General features: G+C 46.8%; 1 protein-coding gene across 3 annotated transcripts in view; it reads right to left on the minus strand.

Annotated features, from left to right (window-relative positions):
- Positions 1-19,415, minus strand: part of MGRN1 (mahogunin ring finger 1) — a 105,561-nt gene that overhangs the window by 43,715 nt on the left and 42,431 nt on the right. For all 3 annotated transcript variants that reach the window (XM_074965661.1, XM_074965659.1, XM_074965660.1), the window contains exons 5-6: positions 15,757-15,874; positions 1,257-1,323 (exon numbers count right to left, since the gene is read on the minus strand). In XM_074965661.1, coding sequence (XP_074821762.1) covers positions 1,257-1,323; positions 15,757-15,874 — 185 coding nt within the window. The remainder of the gene's footprint in view (positions 1-1,256; positions 1,324-15,756; positions 15,875-19,415) is intronic.

Here is a 19,415-nt window from a genome sequence, read left to right on the forward strand (position 1 = left end):
TGCAATGTTTGTGCTGGAAATGGAGTTACTGTAAATAATCTGTTGGTCTCTGCTTTGGAAGACATTACAAAAAAAAAAAACAAAAAAAAACTAGGGTGAAATCCTGGCCCCATTGACTTCAATAGGGAAAGGACTGCGTTTAGGACAAAGGTAACCAAAATGTCTCCCATTAACTGCCGACATTCAGAAGGAGTGGTAGCCACACACACAGCCTGCAGAGGAACAAACCTCATGCAACATGAATGGCAGTCTAGATATTTATTAGCCAGCCATGCATCAAAAAAAAGCAATGAATGTTTTTAAATGGGTGAATGTATTAAAAACCAACAAATAAAAAGCTGCTCTGGCTGATTGTCAAGTAGGGCCGAAAGAATTCAGCTGCCCTTTGAACTAACAAAAGCCTTTCAACATTCAAAGTTAGGTTTCACTGTAAAAACAGTTTGATTTAACAGTGATTTGAAGAGCTTGGAAACATTAATATTATAACAGCACCTAAAGATTTCACACAGATCAGGGCCTGCCTGCCTGCACATACACATAGCCAGAGGACTTGCAGTCTGATCAGACAAAGAGCAAGTATTACTATCCCCATTTTACAGATGGGAACTGAGGTGCAGCAGGATGAAGGGACTTGCCCCAGGTCACACCACAGTCTGTGGCACAGCCAGGAACTGAACCAAGGTCTGACCTAGCCAGTGCCTTAGCCATAAGACCACCCTTCCTCTCCAAATGAAATCTGAGTGTAAAAGGCAGATTTGACTGTTACCTGGGCCCCTTTCCCCTGGATGTTTAAGTCACATTCCTGAAACACCGGAAGCACATGGAGTCATTAAGCCCCATCCTGCATGAAGCTCGTGTTTGGGGGTAGCACCCCTCTACAGCTATCTCTACATGCAAGCCAAGGGTGTGATTCCCCTGCTTATGTACATATACTCAGGCTGGAGCTAGCACAAGTATAAAGAGCAGGGTAGCCGCAGAAACACAGGTACTGGCAGTGGAGGCATGGCTGAGTCGTGCTGAGTCCAACCCCCGCCCCGAAACTGGTGGGTACGTACTCAGCACGGCTCAGCCATGCGGCTGCTGACACCCCTTGTGCTACTGAGGCTACACTGCTATGCGTGCTCTCGTTAGCTTGCTGAGAGCTAGTGTGCGTGTGCGTATGAGAGAGGGGGACTCAATCACCGAGTTCACAGTGCAGACAAAGCCTCCAAGGAGCTTGGAGAAACAACCAATCAATGAAAAAGCATCTAGCTTACCATCCCCTTCATCCACTACGGCTTGGATCACCACAGGGAACACGCCACGATCCAAATCAAAGTTCAACTGAGAAGAAAGAAAACGGGGTTTCAATAATGAGAGACAAAGCCCACGTTAAGCCAACTCCAAGACAGATTAAAAAGTAAGGCTCAAGACTGGTGGCTGGCTGTGGGGAGCTGTATTGTGATACAGAGTGTGGCCCACAAAAAGTGATGATTCTTTGTTAGGCCTGGGTGGCTGAGCTCCCCTCCCAGCTTTAGGGGGTGGGGCTGCCAGGGTAGAGCAGAGGCACTCTGGTGAGGTAGTACAGGGGGACTCCCCGGCCACCTCCTGTGCTGTACTTGTTCTGCAGAGAGAGGATGTCATTCTGATGGGCTGTCAATCCCCACTTCCAATGAACACAAAGAATCTGTACCAAACATAAGACAACGCTTATCTTCCAGAAGGAAGAAATGAACATATTTATTACGGGTAGAGTGATTAAACAGGAAACATGGCTAGCAGACTAAGGAACCAGAGCAATTTGGATTTATTTGCACCCCACCAATTCACATATCCAAAGGAGCTCCTGTGCAATTTCCAGCTGCACAAAGTATCTAGAAAATAACTAATGCCATTAGTGATGCGTCGGAATGGTACGCTGTAGTAGCAGTATCTAAGGGTAGTGTTGCAGATTTTGCTTCCTGTTTTATACAAACTACGTATCACAAACTAAATATGAGTCAATAGTGAAATACTGCTGCAAAAAAAGCAAACGTCATTCTGGGATGCATTAGCAGTAGTGTTGCAAGCAAGGCAAGAGAAGTAATTCTCTCTCTTTACTCAGCATCGATAAGGCCTCAACTGGAGCACTGGGTCCCATTCTGGGCCGCACACTTCAGGAAAGATGTGGACAAAATTGGAGAAAATCCAGAGAGGAGCAACAAAAATGATTAAAGGTCTAGAAAACATGACATGCGAGGAGTGATTGAAAAAACTGGGTTTGTTTAGTCAGGAGAAGAGAAGACTGAGGGGGGACATAACAGTCTTCAGTATATAAGTGGTAGTTATAAACAGGAGGGTATTAAATTATTCTTCTTATCCACCGAGGACAGGACAAGTAATGGACTTAAATTGCAGCAAGGGACTTCTAGGTTGGCCATTAGGAAAAAACTTCCTAACTCTCAGGATAGTTAAGCACTAGAACAAATTATCTAAAGAGGTTGTGGAATTTCAGTCAAAGGAGGTTTTTTAAGAGCAGGTTAGACAAACACTTGTCAGCGATGGTCTAGATAATCCTTAGTCCTGCCTCAGTGCAGGGGACTGGACTAGATAACCCACCGAGGTCCCTTCCAGTTCTGCAGTTCTGTGATTCTATCACAGCAGTAATGTCCTAAGTGGTGTGGTACAGATTTTGCTTCCCACTTTATACCTCAGCACAATAATAATAGGCTACAACATTTTAAAAGCATGTTCTTCAGCTGGTAAATTAGCAACCCTGCCTATACCACGAAAGAAACCCAGAGTGCCACATACAGTCCTTGATGTTAGATTATCACACACCCCAGATCAGTAAAATTGCAATCTGGCATAAACCTCTCCCCCTGAAACACAGCACACGGATTTTCCTCTCCTGCCATGTTGTGTACACAGTAGGTCAGGAACACGAATTTCAAAACAACAGCAGACAGTGACAATTTAAAATCTCACTTGAGAGTGCACAGCATAGGCCCAAATGCTTCCATTGCCTGAACTTCATAAAGCACTTTAAGAACTGCAGGGAATCTTATAAATTACAGAAAATGGAACTTTAAAGTATCGTCAGATGCCAGGAGAGGAGGTGGCTCAGGAATTCATTTCTTGGAGTTTTCTGAAACTACTGCATCAGTTCCCTGGCTCAACTTGCAAGCCTGACTAAGTCTGTTAGCTACAGAGCTCTAAGTAGCTGCAGTTACACACTAAGCCATGGCTTCTCTTGTGCTCAGCACTGGCCATGAGATCTCCAAGGCAGAAGAGCAGAGTGAAAGGGACCGGCTTCCAGCTGGAGAAGGCACCAGCCCTTGGGGGAAAGGCATGGAGGAGGGCAAGAAACTCAGTACCTGAGGTTATTGAGGCTGTGGTGCCCCAAAACAGGCTAGGTTTCTTGCCCTCCTCCATGCCCTTCCCCCCAGGGCTGGTGTTGTCCATGGTCCCACTTGCCCTCCAAGTCTGTTTGCAATTTAAATTGAAGGCTGACTTGAGAAGAGCCTTTCTTCTCAGCCTTTCTTCTGGACTCCTAATGAGCAAGAAAGAAGAGTCCATTGGATAAAGATGGGGCCTATTATTCACAGATTTATTTTAAGATGAACAAGTGATCATCCTAGGTCGGACTATCAGAAATGACCCTTTCAAGGCCTCTTCCTGCTCTCTGAGTCCTCCACAGTTCAGAAAATAGGAACATTTAACTACAGCACCTATCTCACAATAGTATCCAAACACTGTGTCAGACTCATCAATGTCACATACACTTATGGCACACCTGCTGTCAGATGTGCACAGGGGATCTGAGCTACATGAGCAAGGTTCACACAGACATAGCGGAATACCACAGCCAAGTTCCAATTTGCAGACCAAGAGTTCTCCCCCTGCACTTCAGGATAATCACCCTTGTTCTACAAAACAGCACACACATACCACCACAGATGGGTGCCTGGGGGAATGAGAAATGGCGGTCCAACTGTTAACGTTCTGCATTTGGTGGGAGAAAGGATAAAGCCCCTAAGTCAGATCTCTGAGGTATCCAATGAGTCCTCCAACACCAACAACATAACAACAAAAACCCAATATTCCTACGGAAAAAAAATAAGCAGAAAATTCCTTTTAGGCCATCTTTACACAGCATGTAAAGCAGCAAAACGACCTCACAGTGCAGATACTTTCCCTCTTTTATCGGGTCTCATTTATCAAAGCCACCAGGCCAACCAAACGCCTCAGGCAAGGAGACCCTATTCACGTGTATATCCCCAGACAGATAATTAGAAGTTCCCTAGCAACTAATCAACTTTGCCTGCAAACAGAACCCTAAAGGGCTGTTGTGGGCAATATGCTGCTTTCAAAAGCCACCTCAAGTTGTTAGTTGCCATTAATGGCCTCATCGTTATAGCTGTTTACTGCATTAAAAAAGCACTGAAAGGAGCCAGCCTTCTGCTCTTGCTGGCAAGTGAAAGCACAGTGCCTGAAGTGACATCTTCACCATGAGCTCGGGTGCGATTCCCCTGCTCATGCTACCTGAGCATAAATAGATGTGTAGCCATGGTAGCCCGGGTAGATGCAGCAGAGGGATGGTTGAGCCATGCTGAGCACATACCCACTAGTTTCAGGGAGGTTTGGCTCAGCCGTGCCCCCAAAGCCGCTACGCGTGATATCAAGGCTACGCTGCTATTTATATTAGCACAAACTTCATGAGAGCCGGCATGAGCATGTGTACACAAGCAGGGGAGTGACACCTCTGGCTCGTACTGCAGATGTAGCCTTACACACACACACACACACACACACACACACACACACACACACTTCGGATGCTAAGAATGCAGATACCCCAAAGTAGTGAATTAACAAAGCTGGCAGGAGGGGGCCTGATTCAAAGGAGAGAGGCTGGAAAATAATACCGGGGAAAGATGTTGCCAGGCTCAAGAGGTTCAATGAACATCTGGCCTTTCCTTCCAATAGGGTAAAAATGGACTTGAACTGCTCCCCCCACCCCAAACGCACACCCTAGAACTCCTATGCCTTCAATTTCACAGGAATAATGAGACCAGAGCATGCATCTGTAGAGTATGAGACTTGAACCTCTGGGGCCATGTCCCTTTCTCCCCACCCCATGCTTCCTAGGTTTCTCTCTCCCCAGCTCTGGATGCTGCAGAGAGCCCAGGGCGTCAGATGCTGGGCCAGCAGCCACTGTGACTGCCATTCAGGGTCTGCACAGGCGCCAAGAGCCAAGTTGGAGGCTGCATGGCTGGTCTTTGCCTGCTGCCGTGCTGTGCACCCTGCTGCCAGACAGAGCTCCTTCCTGACCCTGGCCCTTCAGCACAGCACCAGGGCACGCAGCCCCATCCACTTGCCCTGCCAGACAGACAGACAGCCTGTGCAGGGAAAGCAGAGGGGACTGCGCTCAGCGGCTAGAGTCAGTAGGAGGCCAGTAATCATGGGTGTATCTGTCCACTCCCCTCCCAGCCCTGAGCCCAGTCTGCTTTCCCTGCGCAGCACTGAAGGGCCAGAGTTGGGAGGGGAGTGGAAAGATGCACCTGTGAGTACTGACTGGCCCCCTGCTGTTGAAATATGGGATAAAAGGTGTCCCAATTTAGTAAGGGACAGGTAATTTTCCATTTAAATAAGGGATGTCCCTTGTAATACAGGACTGCTGGCACCCTACCCTCAAGTCAAGCTGAATCGCAACAGCAGGAGGTAACAGAGCTGCGAGGGGATGACACTGCCCAGGCTCATTCCATGGCTACCTGACGGCTTCACTTTCCAGCCCTGCCAATCCAGCAGTAGTGACAAAGAAATCAATGCCTGCAGGCTATAGGTCACTAGATTCCCTCAAAGCCACAGAAAGGCCCAATTCCAGAAAGGGCTCACACAGCTGCTTCACAAAAGCAAAACATTGTGAGAAAGGAAAGAGTGTCTGTGTTCGTTCTGAAAAGCGCCAGAAGAGGTTTGGACACATCCCCACATGCCAGCATCGTGTGCGCGCACTAGAAAAGGAAGAGAATGATGAATTCCTGCAGGAGGTTACAAAAAAGTTCCAGATGCTCAAGGTTCACTCTGGAAATGGAGGAGTGAGAATGATGGTCCACAGTATGAGACAGGTTATATACCACATCTTCTCCTTGGGTCACAGACAGGCATCCAGATACGCTCCTCCTGGTATCTGTACTGATGACCAGCTTTTCTGGATCCAACATCAGGTAGCTGATAAATAGACACTCTCGCTCATTGGGTTTGATCAGCAGCAAAAGGTCAGAACATTTTAATCTTTAGGTTTCGCCGTTCTCACCCAAATGAGTCAAATGGGAGCAGCTCACTCCTCTCAGAGGTATTGTTTCAGGCTGTCTGCAGCCAGAGGCAGACGGCACTGCACAGTGGTTACAGGCAGTTTGCAATTTGAAGGTTATCTTCATGGGGCTAGAGACTTAATTTCAAAGCAACAACACTTGTCTTCTAGAGCACGAGACATCCACCAATGAAAAAGCAGTCCTCAGGGAGCAGCGGTGAGCCTCTCCAATTGGACCCCCCCTTTATCTTGTTTTTTCCCCAGACTTCATCTAGGACTGATTTTATCACCTAGTATCTCTAAAAAGAATGCTTTATAACTGTTGACTGCTGGAATTCCAAACATCCAGAGCACTCCTTTTCAGCTGTGTAGTTTCTCAGCAGGAGACCCTGAGTACATCTGGCAAATCGGGGGCAGGGAGGAAGGGGGAGAGGAGAAACAGAAGAGAGTAAACTCCCATGTAGTTAAAAGCATAATACCCAAGAGAGCTTCTGAGTAGGGATAACTATCCTGTACTGCACTTGAAGTTCTAGCATGTCTTTCCATCTCTAACTGCTATGAGCTTAATTTAAACCTAGTAACTTTACCCACAGCTGTTCATGATGTTCCTTCAGGGGAGCATTTAGTATGCTGAGAATGGCTTCATTTTCAAACCATGGCACAAGGGGCATTTCTATAGAAAACAGAGACCCACCATCCCATTACCTCTCTCTGTTCAGTGTGCTTCCTTCCATTAATTATAACCTAAATTTTAAAAGGTTTCAGCGTGGTAGCCGTGTTACTCTGTATCAGCAAAAATAACGAGGAGTCCTTGTTATTTTTGCTATTTTTAAAAGGTGTAACAGTGGATCTCTTAGGCCTGCGCTGCACTAAAAAGTTAGGTCGATCCTGCTACATCACTCAGAGTTGTGAAAGATCCACAACCTGAGCCATGTAGTTTAGCTGATCCAGTACAGAGCGTGCTGGGTTGATGGCCTCATGGACGGTAGAACCTCTCCCACTGGTGTAGGTAGGGTCTACACTGAAGCGCTATGGCAATGCAGCTGAAGTTGTGCTGCTGTAGCCCTTCAAGTGTAGACAAGCCCTCAGATACAAAGTATACTAGTACCACCTACCAAGTACAATGTGGCCCATTAAATACCCTGCTGTACTGCCACCAGACGGGCAGCATACGTAATATCTTAGGCCTATCAGGCTGCAGCAAGCTCCCAGGGCTAGAGTAGATCTTCACTAGAAAAGCTGCAGCAGCACAGGGGTTCTTCCCTCGCTAGGTCAACGGGATCTACACTGGGATGTAGGTTGGCTTAACCATGTCGCTCAGGGGGTGTGGATTTTTCACACCCCTGAGCGAGGTAGCTGGGTCAAGTCAACTTTTTAGCATAGACCTGGCCTTAGTCCAGATTTCCACTACAAACTTATGTCGGCGGAAGTTAGGTCGGCACAGAGCTGCTGCAGTTGGTACACTGCTCATGTGCGTGCATACCGGCCCCTTTGTGTTGGCAGTGTGCGTACTCACCAGGATTGCTTGTATCGATGCAGAGTGTGGATAGGTATCCCACTATGCAACTCACCACCTTCCAGCACACTGTATTTTGGGAAGTCTTGGCAATGCATGATGCGGCCAAAACGAGTCGCACAAGACTGACTGGGAGCACGGGGTCAACTTCCCAGTTTGCAACTGTCTCCATCCCATAATTTTATCTGTATCCCAAAATCTTTGCACCTTTTTTCAAAATCCCCCAAACCCACATGGCCCTCTTCACTGTCCGCCACGTCTGACAGAAGCATGGCACCTGTATAACTCTGCACTAGTGTCATGAATGTTGCAAGCACAGGGCGCCTGATCCTGAGGAATTTGCAGAGATGCAAGAACTACTGAATGCGTGAGGAACGTGACATTTCCCTGGAGGATAGCGTGCTGTGGGCCATAGCGAGAACCAATTCAAGTTTGTGGGCAGCATTTGCGGAGCAGCTGCAGATGGTGGAGCACCACTTCTGGGACTGAGAAACAAGCACCGACTGGTGAGATCACATCGTAATGCAGGTTTGGGATGACAAGCAGTGGCTCCAGAACTTTCAGATGCGCAAGGCCATATTCCTGGATCTGTTTGCTGAGCTTGCCCCAGCTCTCCAGCGTAGGGACACCAAAATGAGAGCTGCACTGGCAGCAGAGAAGCGAATGGTGATTGCATTGCGGAAACTTGCAACGCCAAATTTATACCGATCAGCAGGAAATCAATTTGGAGTCGGGAAATCCACTGCGGGGACTGCTGTGATGCAAATGTGCAGGGCCATTAATCGCCTCCTGATACGCAGGGCTGTGATTCTCGGCAATGTGCAGGACATAGTGGATGGATTTGCAGCAATGGGGTTCCTGAACTACAGTGGAGCAATAAACGGCACACACATCCCTATTCTGGCACCAGACCACCACGCCACAGAGAGTATATCAACAGAAAGGGCTAATATTCCACAGTTAGGCAAGTGTTGGTGGATCACTGGGAACACCTTACTGATATCAGTGTGGGCTGCTCAGGGAAGGTGCACGATGCTCTCATCGTTAAGAACACAGGACTGTTCAGAAAGCTGCAAGCAGGGACTTTCTTTCAGCAATGCAGAATGACAGTTGAGTGCACTTTTGGTCATTTGAAGGGACGCAGGCGCTGTTTACTCAGTGACCTCAGTGAGAAAAATAAGCCAATGGCTATTGCTACCTGTTGTGTCCTGCATAACATCTGTGAAGCAAGGGAGAAAAACGTTTCTGGCGGGTAGAGGCAGAGCAGCTGTCTGCTGAATCTGGACAGCCAGATACAAGGGCTATTAGAAGAGTTCAGTGTGGAGCTACACAGCTCAGGGAAGCTTTGTAAGACCATTTTAACAGTGAGCCACAGTAGCATGTGTTGGTGTAGTGGGCTCTACCTCACCCTGCTCTTTAGTGGCCTGGTAGGAATCGTGTGGTGATTGCTGTACGTGTAGTAATACAACATTGTCAATGCACCTATTAATGTTGTTTCTGAATGACCTTATGAGTTGTGAGACACTTTACAGTAACAGGTAATTGGCTGCTTTCAGAACTGCTGAGCACTCAGCAGCATATGTTGTGAACTAATAAAAATGAATGGTTACAAATAATAGAATTTTATTCTGTAACAAATTCAGTGCAAAAAGAACCCGTGCAATTTCAAAACAAATCCATTAAAAATGGAATTTATTAAGAGAACAGAACTTGTGAAGGGGAAAGAACATTCATGTCCATTTCAGCTACAAATACACCGACTGTGGCTGTCATGGGTCAGTGTATGTAAAGCTGTGATTGTTTTTCATGTGCCCCCGGGTGGAGCGGCAGGGGTACTGCAGTGACCCCTGATTACACGTGAAATGTTGAGAAGGGGGTCTGTAGGGAGGTCCCAATATTGGGTTCTCAATGGGCTGCAAAGAGAGGTGAACCTGAGATTGTTAAACCTGCACCAGAGTCTGCAGCATTTGTGTTTGCTGTCTGAGAAGCCCCATTATGTCTTGGTGCATTTCCGTCTCCTTGTCCTGCTGGAACTCCTGAGCCTTTCTCCTCCACTCTTTCCTTCTCCAGGTGTCCACAAAGTTCATCCTCCAGGCCCTGTGCTCATGGTGCAGTGCAATACAGGATCTCATTAAAGATGTCATCCTGAGTTCTCCTTTTTGTCCTCCTTATCTGGCTCTGCCAGTATGGAGGGGGAAACCCTGAAGGTCGCAATGGCAGCAGCTGCAGATATAAACACACAGAGGTACCACTGTCAGCATATTCACCACAGAAAGCAAAACTTAAGATGCTCAATTCACTCCCGTTGCTCCTCTAAAGTTTTAAGCTCTGCATTCTTGCTTCTACTTGGGATTGCTTGTGCACGGCACCAGTCACTGCACCAGCCATGGTGAGTATGATCCACTGGGGGTAGGGGAAATGAGGAGGGAATTGTTTGATCACATGATTCTAGTCATACAAGGCAATGGCACTGTATACTGAATGGCACAGACGAGGGTGATTTTAACTGATATCTCAGCCCTGAGGGTAACAGAGGCAGAGAGAGCACAGCTGCTGCTGGTGTCCCAAAGCTGCCCGGCTCATATGCTGCTAGCCTGTGTACTGCAATGGTGCCTGCTAAAATGATCACCAAGTGGCATGGGACAGCGTCCTACCACGGTAGAAGAAATAAGACAGCCCTCCCTAGCAACCTTCGGCTGACAATGGAAGAGGACTGCCATGAAAGTTTCATTGAGATGTTCATGGAGAATTCAAGGGACATCCCTGTGTACATAAACACGTGGCCCCCTTGCCTAACTCTAGAGGGGAATGAAAACCTGATAGCAAACTCTACCTCTCTTGGTTGTACCACTCCCTCTTCTAGCAAGAATCAATTAATAAGAATGCCCTGCTACTTTGGAGATGCCACTCCTGTAACTGAAATATTTATCCACACACACTTACCAAGGCTCTTTACCCTGCAGTGGACTTGCCCAGGATCAAAAGGCAGGACTGGCTGGATTGCGGTGGAATCAAAAACTGGTCCTCACTGTGCAGCTGGATTCCCCCGGTCACCTGTCTCCCATATTCCTCCTCCTCCACGTCCTCCTTGCTGTTCATGGCAGGGACCTGTGACTCAGGCTCCTCAGAGATATCCACGGTGCTGGGGGTGGTGGTGGGGTCTCCACCGAGGATGGCAAACAGATCTTTGTAAGAGCAGCAGGTCTGTGGCTCGGCACTAGACCGATTGTTGGCCTTCCTGGCCTTCTGGTACATCTTCTGCAGTTCCTTGACTTTCACGCGGCACTGCTGGTGGTCCCTGGTCATGCCCCTTCTCTTGCATCCCCTGAGCAATTTGCTCATGGATGTCAAGGTTTCTACTGCTGGTTCAGATCTATGCCTGCACAGCCTTTTCTCCCCACAGGCCCAGGAGATCCAATATCTCCTGCCTACTCCAGGCAGGAGTGTGCAGCCATCATGGTCAACTGTGCAGTTTCACTCAACAAGAGAGAGCTGTTAGGTGTGGTCGACAAGCCAGGCAATCAGGAAAAGGAATTTCAAAAATGTGCAGGGCTTTAAGGGGTGGAGGTGGGGGTTCTGGTCTCTGTGACCCCGGGGAAGCAGAGTTCACAATGATGACCAAAGCAGTCAGTGTGGGGCATTGTGGGACAGCTGCTGGAGGACAGTTAAGGTCGACATAAGTAACACGGCGTCTACACTTGCACTGCATTGACCTAAGTACAATGGCTATGGCTCTTCGCTGCTTATGGTGTCAGCGTAATGGGGCACTTCCATTGGTGGGAGACAAAGTTAAGAATAGACAAATGCACAACTAGGTCCACGTATGCTATCTTGCATCGACCTAACTTTGCAATGTAGACCAGGCTTAATTTACTTTGTGGAGGGTGCAGGAGAATAGAAAATTGGGAATCTACCACCTTTTTATTCCTAGCTTCAGTCTAATCGTTACAGAGGCCGAATGTTCTAGGAAATGTTTAACTATGGTTAGTCTACAGGCTTCCTAGAAAAATTTTCAGTTCTCAACTATATAATGACATGACTATGTATCAATTTAGACCAGTTGCTATTAAAGGTCTTGTGACTGAAACCACTTCCTGTCTCAGCTCAGCCTCAAACACTGCGAGATCCTCTGCAGGGGTTCGCTGCGTCTCTAGCTAGCCATTTCTATACCACATTTTCAAAACTACCATGTCTCACTCCAAACATTCCCAACTCATTAAAGATAATTGACTAAGGTGCAGCTGAAAGCAGCTCTTAGGTTCCTGCTCCGCTTTCTGCTCCCAGGTTTCAGAGAAGCAGCCGTGTTAATCTGTATTCGCAAAAAGAAAAGGAGTACTTGTGGCACCTTAGAGACTAACCAATTTGAGCATAAGCTTTCGTGAGCTACAGCTCACTTCATCGGATGCTAAGTCTCTAAGGTGCCACAAGTACTCCTTTTCTTTCTGCTCCCAATCTACTATTGCAAGAGCACAGCTACATTTTGGCACGTTTGGCGGGGAAAGCATAGGCCAGAAGTACTTTGTGAATTTGTGCACTGTCTGAATGTACGGTCTCCCAAAGGCTGCACTTCATGTTCCCTCTTGGATGTGTAGAAGACAGTCTTTCGACAACGAAAGCCTCTTAGTACAGTTTGCCAATGAACCAACACATTTGTAAAGACAAACTAAAACATGCACTTAGTAAGATTTATCCAGCCAGCCACCCCAGGCAAGACTGCTTTCCATCCTGTCATGTGGTCAAGGGCTGTGTCATATACAACCACTGCAGTAGGCAAAAGCATGAACTCCATCTTATTCTGACAAACTAACAGTGAAGCTGGCAAGCAGTCCACAGGGTTTAAGTGAATACAGCTGAACAGCAGCACACAGTTTGATGTCCGACAGGAGTGCTGCATTTCAGAGAGTAGTTAGGAAGACCTAGCCACATGCATGTTATTGGGCGTGGAGGGGGGAAGGGAAGGTAGATATACACACAGAAACCCTCCTCTGAGCCATGCTGCCTGTTCTACATTTGCTCTCCAAGCAGGACTCCCAGTGAAGTCAGTTGCAGACCTGCCAGACGGCAGGGCTGATTATGCAACAGATCGGCAGAGTGGATCAGCAGAATTTGGTCCGAAGAGGAGATGGGAAGGGGGTTTACAGCTTATGTTTCTATAGTACCTCTGACTCCAAAGAGCTTTGAAGACTTGATCAACAGATGTGCAATACACAGATCACCTCCACCTCTGCTGACACACAGCTGTTTAAAGACGAGCTGCAAAACTTTTGCTAAGAGTTAAAAACCTGTTTGCACAATTACAAGTGACTCTGGCTGGTCAGAAATGCCATTAACAGAGGATTTGAACAAATTTGCTTTTCTAAGAGGCTGAGGAGAGTCTGGGCTGCCAGCATCTTGCTTCCTTCATCAGAGCGAGTGACAAAGGGAACGAAAAGCAGGGCTGAGAATGGGACAGTTCTTTCAGGCTGTCGTAGGTGTACTTGTGAGGTCATCTATTGGCAGAGAAACTAGAACATCTGCAGCCCAGATTTCTCAGGATCATGGGGAAGAGCCTGGTAATTGCCTTACGGTTTGTTTTGAAACTATGGTTAGGGGTGTATTTTACCAATGGCTATTCGCTCTGCTGGGATTGCACAACATATATAGGGTTTTTTTTGTTTCCACGTTTAACCATGCACTGCAGCATTACAACAGTTTGGGACAGGAAGTGAATATCATCATATCCAGTTGAACTTGGACAGTAGGGTGAGGGTTAGAGAAAGTCCCTATCTTGGTTGGAATCTGGCCAAAACACCTGGATTAATACCACTCATAATACTCTTCTGAGCAGAGAGCATCATTAACCACAAATGGCCAAGACCTTGGTATTATAGCTCATCAACAAGGACAGCACCTCTAGCAGCAAAGCTTCCCGCAATTCCATGCTGGAGCACTGGTATGTTACTGACTCAAAGGACGCCACTTCCTCTAGCACATAGGCAAGGAAAGTATTTAGCTAAAGAAAACCCAGCCTTCCATAGCTAGTGATATGTGACAAGTTCCGAGGATAAGCTAAAGGAAATGGTATTGAGGAAGCCAGTCAGATGCGCCTATTAATCTTGTCCCAGGAGACAAAAATAAAGGGAATTTAGGAACTGAAATGAGGCAAATTTAAAACCAATCAGAGAAAATGCTATTTTGTACAGAGTGTAGTTCACATGTTGGTCTCAATGCCAAGATACGACTGAGATAGACTTCAGCATGATTAAAATACCAGGTAATAACTCATTTATATGAACAGGGAACCCTTACAGCTCGCTAGCTAGGTTTAGAGGCATATTCACCATCAGTATTTTAGTAATTTGACAACTATGCCGTCCAAGGGTGGTTAACATCAGTTATGGTAAACACGATATTTTAAACTGAGAAAGATCCCACCCAATATTTACTTAACTGGCAGGTGCTGGGAAAAATGGAAACAAAAGAAAAGAAATGCAGTGACTAGCTCAGTCACCTCTGATCTCACAATCCTCCTCTGCAGTAAGGTGCACCATCATTTTGAAATTAAAATCAGCAGACATAAAAGTCTCACCCTAAGGCTGATAAACCAGATGGAACAGTGAAATTAAACATACCAAAAATGCTGTTAAACATACAAAGAAACCCAGAAAAAATACCAATCTTTTTCTCGCTAATCTCTCAGTTCTAGGAAGGTAGGCAAGTTACTTGTAATAACAGTAACTAACATGTCACACAGTATCATTTTGGAGTTGACATATCCCTTTATGTTTTGGGCCCACATGACTTGATAGAATCCCTTTCATTTTCTTGTAAGAATCTTCTTATCTATCAGATACCGGACAAAGGGAAGCTTATGGAAGGCTATACATAAACGCTCACTTTCCCAACCAACACAGCTCCAGTCATGGTGATCTTGAGTTCTTTGAAACCTGTGAATGAATGCAGATATGCCTTATAGGCTCAATTACCTTTGTAGCATCTTTCCAAAAGGGTTGTGGTGAATTCTCCATTACTGGCAATTTTTAAATCAAGATTTGGGGGATGCTTTTCTAAACTATCTACTCTAGTTCAAATAGGAATGATTGTGGGGCAGTTCTCTGGCCTGTGTTACACAGGAGATCAGGCTACATGATTGCAGCGGTCCCTCATCCCTTCTAGCCTTGGAATCTATGAACACATATGCGCCCCCTCAATATTCTGTAACAGACACACACTAGGAAAAAACAAACACACGCCGATTCACCAGTAGGACATCATGAGAAGTGGAATACTAATACTAATTCACAGCTCAGAACACAATTCAGAATTGTACTCTTTTCTAGAGAAGATAAGTATTTATTTTCAAAGCGATCAAATTCCACCCTGCTTGTATGATTCTGACTTCCTTTGATGGGGTAAAAAAAAAAAAAAAAAAAGAAGTGAATATTGTAACTGGAGACTCTCTCTTTAAAAAGAAGTTTACTTATCAATCATGTGGTTTAATACGTTTGCTAAGTGGACACCGACTTTTCTGCAGGCTCTGTGTAACCAGACACATTACTAGGTGATAAATGCCTCTCTGAAGGGGACTTGCGTTCCTGAGCTCCCATAGTGCCCTGATCAGTTGGGAGAACATCACATCAAGACTGGATGAAAAAGCAGCAGCTTCCTCTGGAGATGGCACCAGTGTCATTCACCCAGAGAGCTGTAGATAAGTTCCAATCTACTCCAGGTATCTGAGATCTCGACAGACAGTCCAACCCGCCCCATCCCATGCCCCCCCCCCCTTTTTTTTTTTGGCTTAATATACCTACCCAACAGTTGTCCTGAATGTTTCAGACCCATTTTTCCCAGGGCCCTTCACCCCACACTGACAGATCATGCCATGGACTGGTAATTTTCCAGCTACAACTCAGGAAGTTAAACAAACAGAGCCCAGTGTTTCTGGAACAATAGGGTTTTGGAGAAGAGGGAAATCTAAGGAGAGATTTACCTCATCGTCCTTCCAGTCTGAGAAATCAATCTTGAAGGAAGGCAGGGAGAATTGCTGGCTCACCCCTCTCTTGTAATGAACCGTCTCTGACTGCAGAGAAGGATTCTTTGTGCTGTATCTGGAGAGGGGGCAAAAAAGAAAACTCAATGTAACAAGTGATTGCTCTGTGCTGGACTCTAAGAAAGTCATTCACGCCTGCAGCCTCCCAGGAATCACAAATGGCTGCTCTGAGAAGAGGAGCTGGCAGGGGCTGGCAGCCATTCACTCTGGACACAAAAAGGAAGGGAAAGTGAGCTCAGGAGAGGGAAACAGCGCAAGAACACAGCCTTGATCTGCAGTCAAGTTGATCAGTTCCATAGTGGCCTGGCTGGGAATATTAGTCAATGGGGCAGCACAAAGCACTGCAGACAAGGGACCCCAGTCTAGCAAAGGCTGACCCCACAGGTCTGGAGTATGGGTACTGGTAGCACATATTTTAACAGGCTCGGGTCTCCTCAATACCTTTGAAGAGGAAGCCTGGCCCCTCCCCTCACACGCACAGCTGAAAGCTTGAGCAGTGATCTAACAGTGATAAATCTTTCCACACCTCCCCTCACTTGCTGACAGGCTGCCTGCGTCCCGCCTGCGGGATGGCATTTGGCTCCCTCTAATGGCTGCACACAGAGAGCAGTGGCAGCTTAGCATTGGATTAGCATTTGGGCCAAGTAGCAGGAACTAAATTTGATACCCTCCTCTCACACCCATGTCTCCAAGCCCCATGCCCCTTTCCCTCCCTGCAAGAGCAGCATCCTTGATCTGAAGGCAGTACAATTCCACTAGCTCAAGGGCACCCCCCACCAGCCGCACCAATACCAGATCCAGGGGTGTTGGCCAACTTTCCCGCCACACCTACGGTGGAGTGACAGTTATTCCCTTGTATAGGGTCTTACTCTGAAACCAAGGCATCACCTGGAGCAGTAGGGCCAGCTGCTACCCTCCAGGCCTTCTGTACTTGTAATCGGCTGGGTTCTCTACCCTAACCCAAGTTAGAAGTTCCAGCAGGGCTGTAAGCATCCCAGGAAACTTCCGCCTGGTGCCACTATTTACTGTGTCCAGGGTGTAAAGTGGTATCTTACAAATCATAGGGGAAGCAAATGTCCCTGGTGCAAGCTAATGCAGAAATAATGATCCTTGAAGGGTGTTTAGCAGAGTTCAAACCAAGGACCTACAGTCCAGACCTTTATGTACTTGAGCTAAAGGAGTAACTCCATTGGTTAGCCATAGTAATAGGCTGTTATCCTCAGTATTCTCCGTTGTAAGGGAGAGGAATAGCAGCGGCTCTATAAAAACAAATGGTTTGAAAGAGAGGCTTTGTGCTTGCTCAAAGAGCAGGGGCTGGAGAGAAACCAAGCAAGGGAAGTGAGGAGAATGGGAGGCGCAGCTCTTGAGGTGAAAGAGGATGAGAGAAGGGCAGAGGTGTGCGAAGGGCAAGACCATGGCTCTGAGGAAAGTGTGCAAGGAAAGAGGAAACCAGGGAGTAGAAGCACCGCTAGGAGATCTGGATTCAGCATCTTTAAAGGATCTGATTAGCCCTTTTGTGATACAGAAGTGGAGCTTGCAGACTGTCAGGAACTAAAGCACCTGCTGTGACTGGAAAGCACACTTGCAACTTCCACGAAGTACAACTTGGCCAAGGTAACTAACGCAAAGCGTGTGGAAAAGAGATGGTAAGACACAGCTCCCACGAGGGCTCCAAAGAACACGACAACAGCCACTACCACCTACTGTGCCCTGCCTCTGCTCCAGCCAGGAGCACGATGCAGCTCCCACATATTTACACAACAGCAGTCATCACCCTCACGTTTTCTGTCTTGCATTTAGAGCTTAAAGCTTCCCAGAGCTCCACAGTAATGCTTTTGTTGCCATGGTTGCATGGTACAGTTGGTTGGCTCCTTAGATGCACTTTTAACTAGCTGATAGCTCCATTTCCAGCGTGTTGGTTGGCAGTCTAAAGCAGGGGATGTTCTCTTCGGAGCCCACAGCAGGCTGCTCCAGGACAGCTACACCGCTCACCCACCTAACAGCCAAGAGATTTAATGCAGTTCTGACACATGTGATCAATAATTAGCTACCCACAGCCTGTTTTGAGCACCACTGCACACCTACCATTAAAAAGCACCAACCCAGGGAAAGCACCTGCTCATCTGCCCTTACCCTTACACGCTCAAGCCAATACTTTCAAACTGGGGGCCTAAAGTTAGGCTCCTAAATCCACAGTCAAGTCCTTAGGATTTAGCTGCCTGATTGTCAGAGAAGCTGAGCACTTACAAATCCCACTCAAGCCCGTGGGAGCAGGAAGCTTGGAGAAAGAGACAACTTCTATTTTAGGAGTTTAAACGTCTGATTTTAGGTCTCCCAGTTTGGCCTCAGCTATCTTGGTGATGAGCACAGTATAAATGTCTGGAGGAGAAAGAACTGAGGATGTCTTAGCCAGCCGGCCTGAGCCAAAAATTACATGCCCCAGGCAAGCTCCCCAGTTGGTGTACACTGGCATAGTTACACTGGAAATCCATTGCCACGACACTGACACCAGCTAAGAACCTGGCTGGTAGAATTTGCCAGGCTGATTAGACAGTCAGTGGAACCACTTGCATGGGGTGCCAAAGACTGATTTTGCAAATTAACAGCTGGGTGAATAAAAAAAACATCCAGGGGACTGCACTAAAACGTGCTTTGTTCATTCTTGCCGGGGTAGTTTCATTTTAATGATTTATGACAATACTTCACAATGTACTAGAAAAATGTTCAGAACAGTACAGCATAAAAATAACACAGCTGTAGTAATAGGAGATCTCGCTGCAACGCTGTTATTAAAGTGCTGTGGGGAGGTGGGAAGTGACAGCTGCTTTGTGTGTGAATTATAGGGTACGCAGGTGAGTGTGGTTTTACTTACTATACAGTCAAATCAGCTACAGCAAGCACATGGTGTCCCAAGTCAGGCATAGGCATCACTTCAATTCAATGGCAGAATACGCTAGACAAATGTTGCTAAAGGCTGAGTATGAAAAGCCAGATCCCTCAGGTCTCTGTCAGAGTCACTTAGGACCCATGCAGGACAGGTCACACACAATGTTTGGGGTTTGATCCTGTGTCCGTTTGTATGTCCATTCCTGACCTGGTGGTAGGTTGCCACATAGTGCAATGTCAACTCTCTCCTTTCTCCCAGGAAGAGGCACAGCTTCTCTGCACCAGCCCCGGAGAAACTGTGGCCGAGTGTGTGAAATCTGCCCTTTGGCAGGCAGGTTTCACCATCCCAAGACTGTAGCAGGTCTAGATTTGCTAGCTGGACTTATTGTGTAAGACGTGCTGCACTCATATTTACTCTAACTAGTATGCCCAAGTTGTTCAGTTACATGCTAGTGCAGCTGCAGAGAAAGGCAAGAGGGGGCTAAACTCTTATTAAAGAAAGAGGGTTTACCTGTGGGCAGTGAAATCTCTGGAATTTAGTTGTATGGCATAGGAGTTTCAAGCACTATAGCATTTCTTTGGGGGCTGCTATCTGTATGGCTCAAAGCAGGCTTTGGCCTTAAAGAGAGGAGTGGGTTTGTGCCCAGCAGTAAATACCCAGCCCTGGATTGCTTCACACACTTCTGCTATAGACACTCATGCTTAATTTGACT

Source organism: Natator depressus, chromosome 10 (assembly GCF_965152275.1).
Source record: "Natator depressus isolate rNatDep1 chromosome 10, rNatDep2.hap1, whole genome shotgun sequence".
NCBI lineage: Eukaryota > Metazoa > Chordata > Testudines > Cheloniidae > Natator > Natator depressus.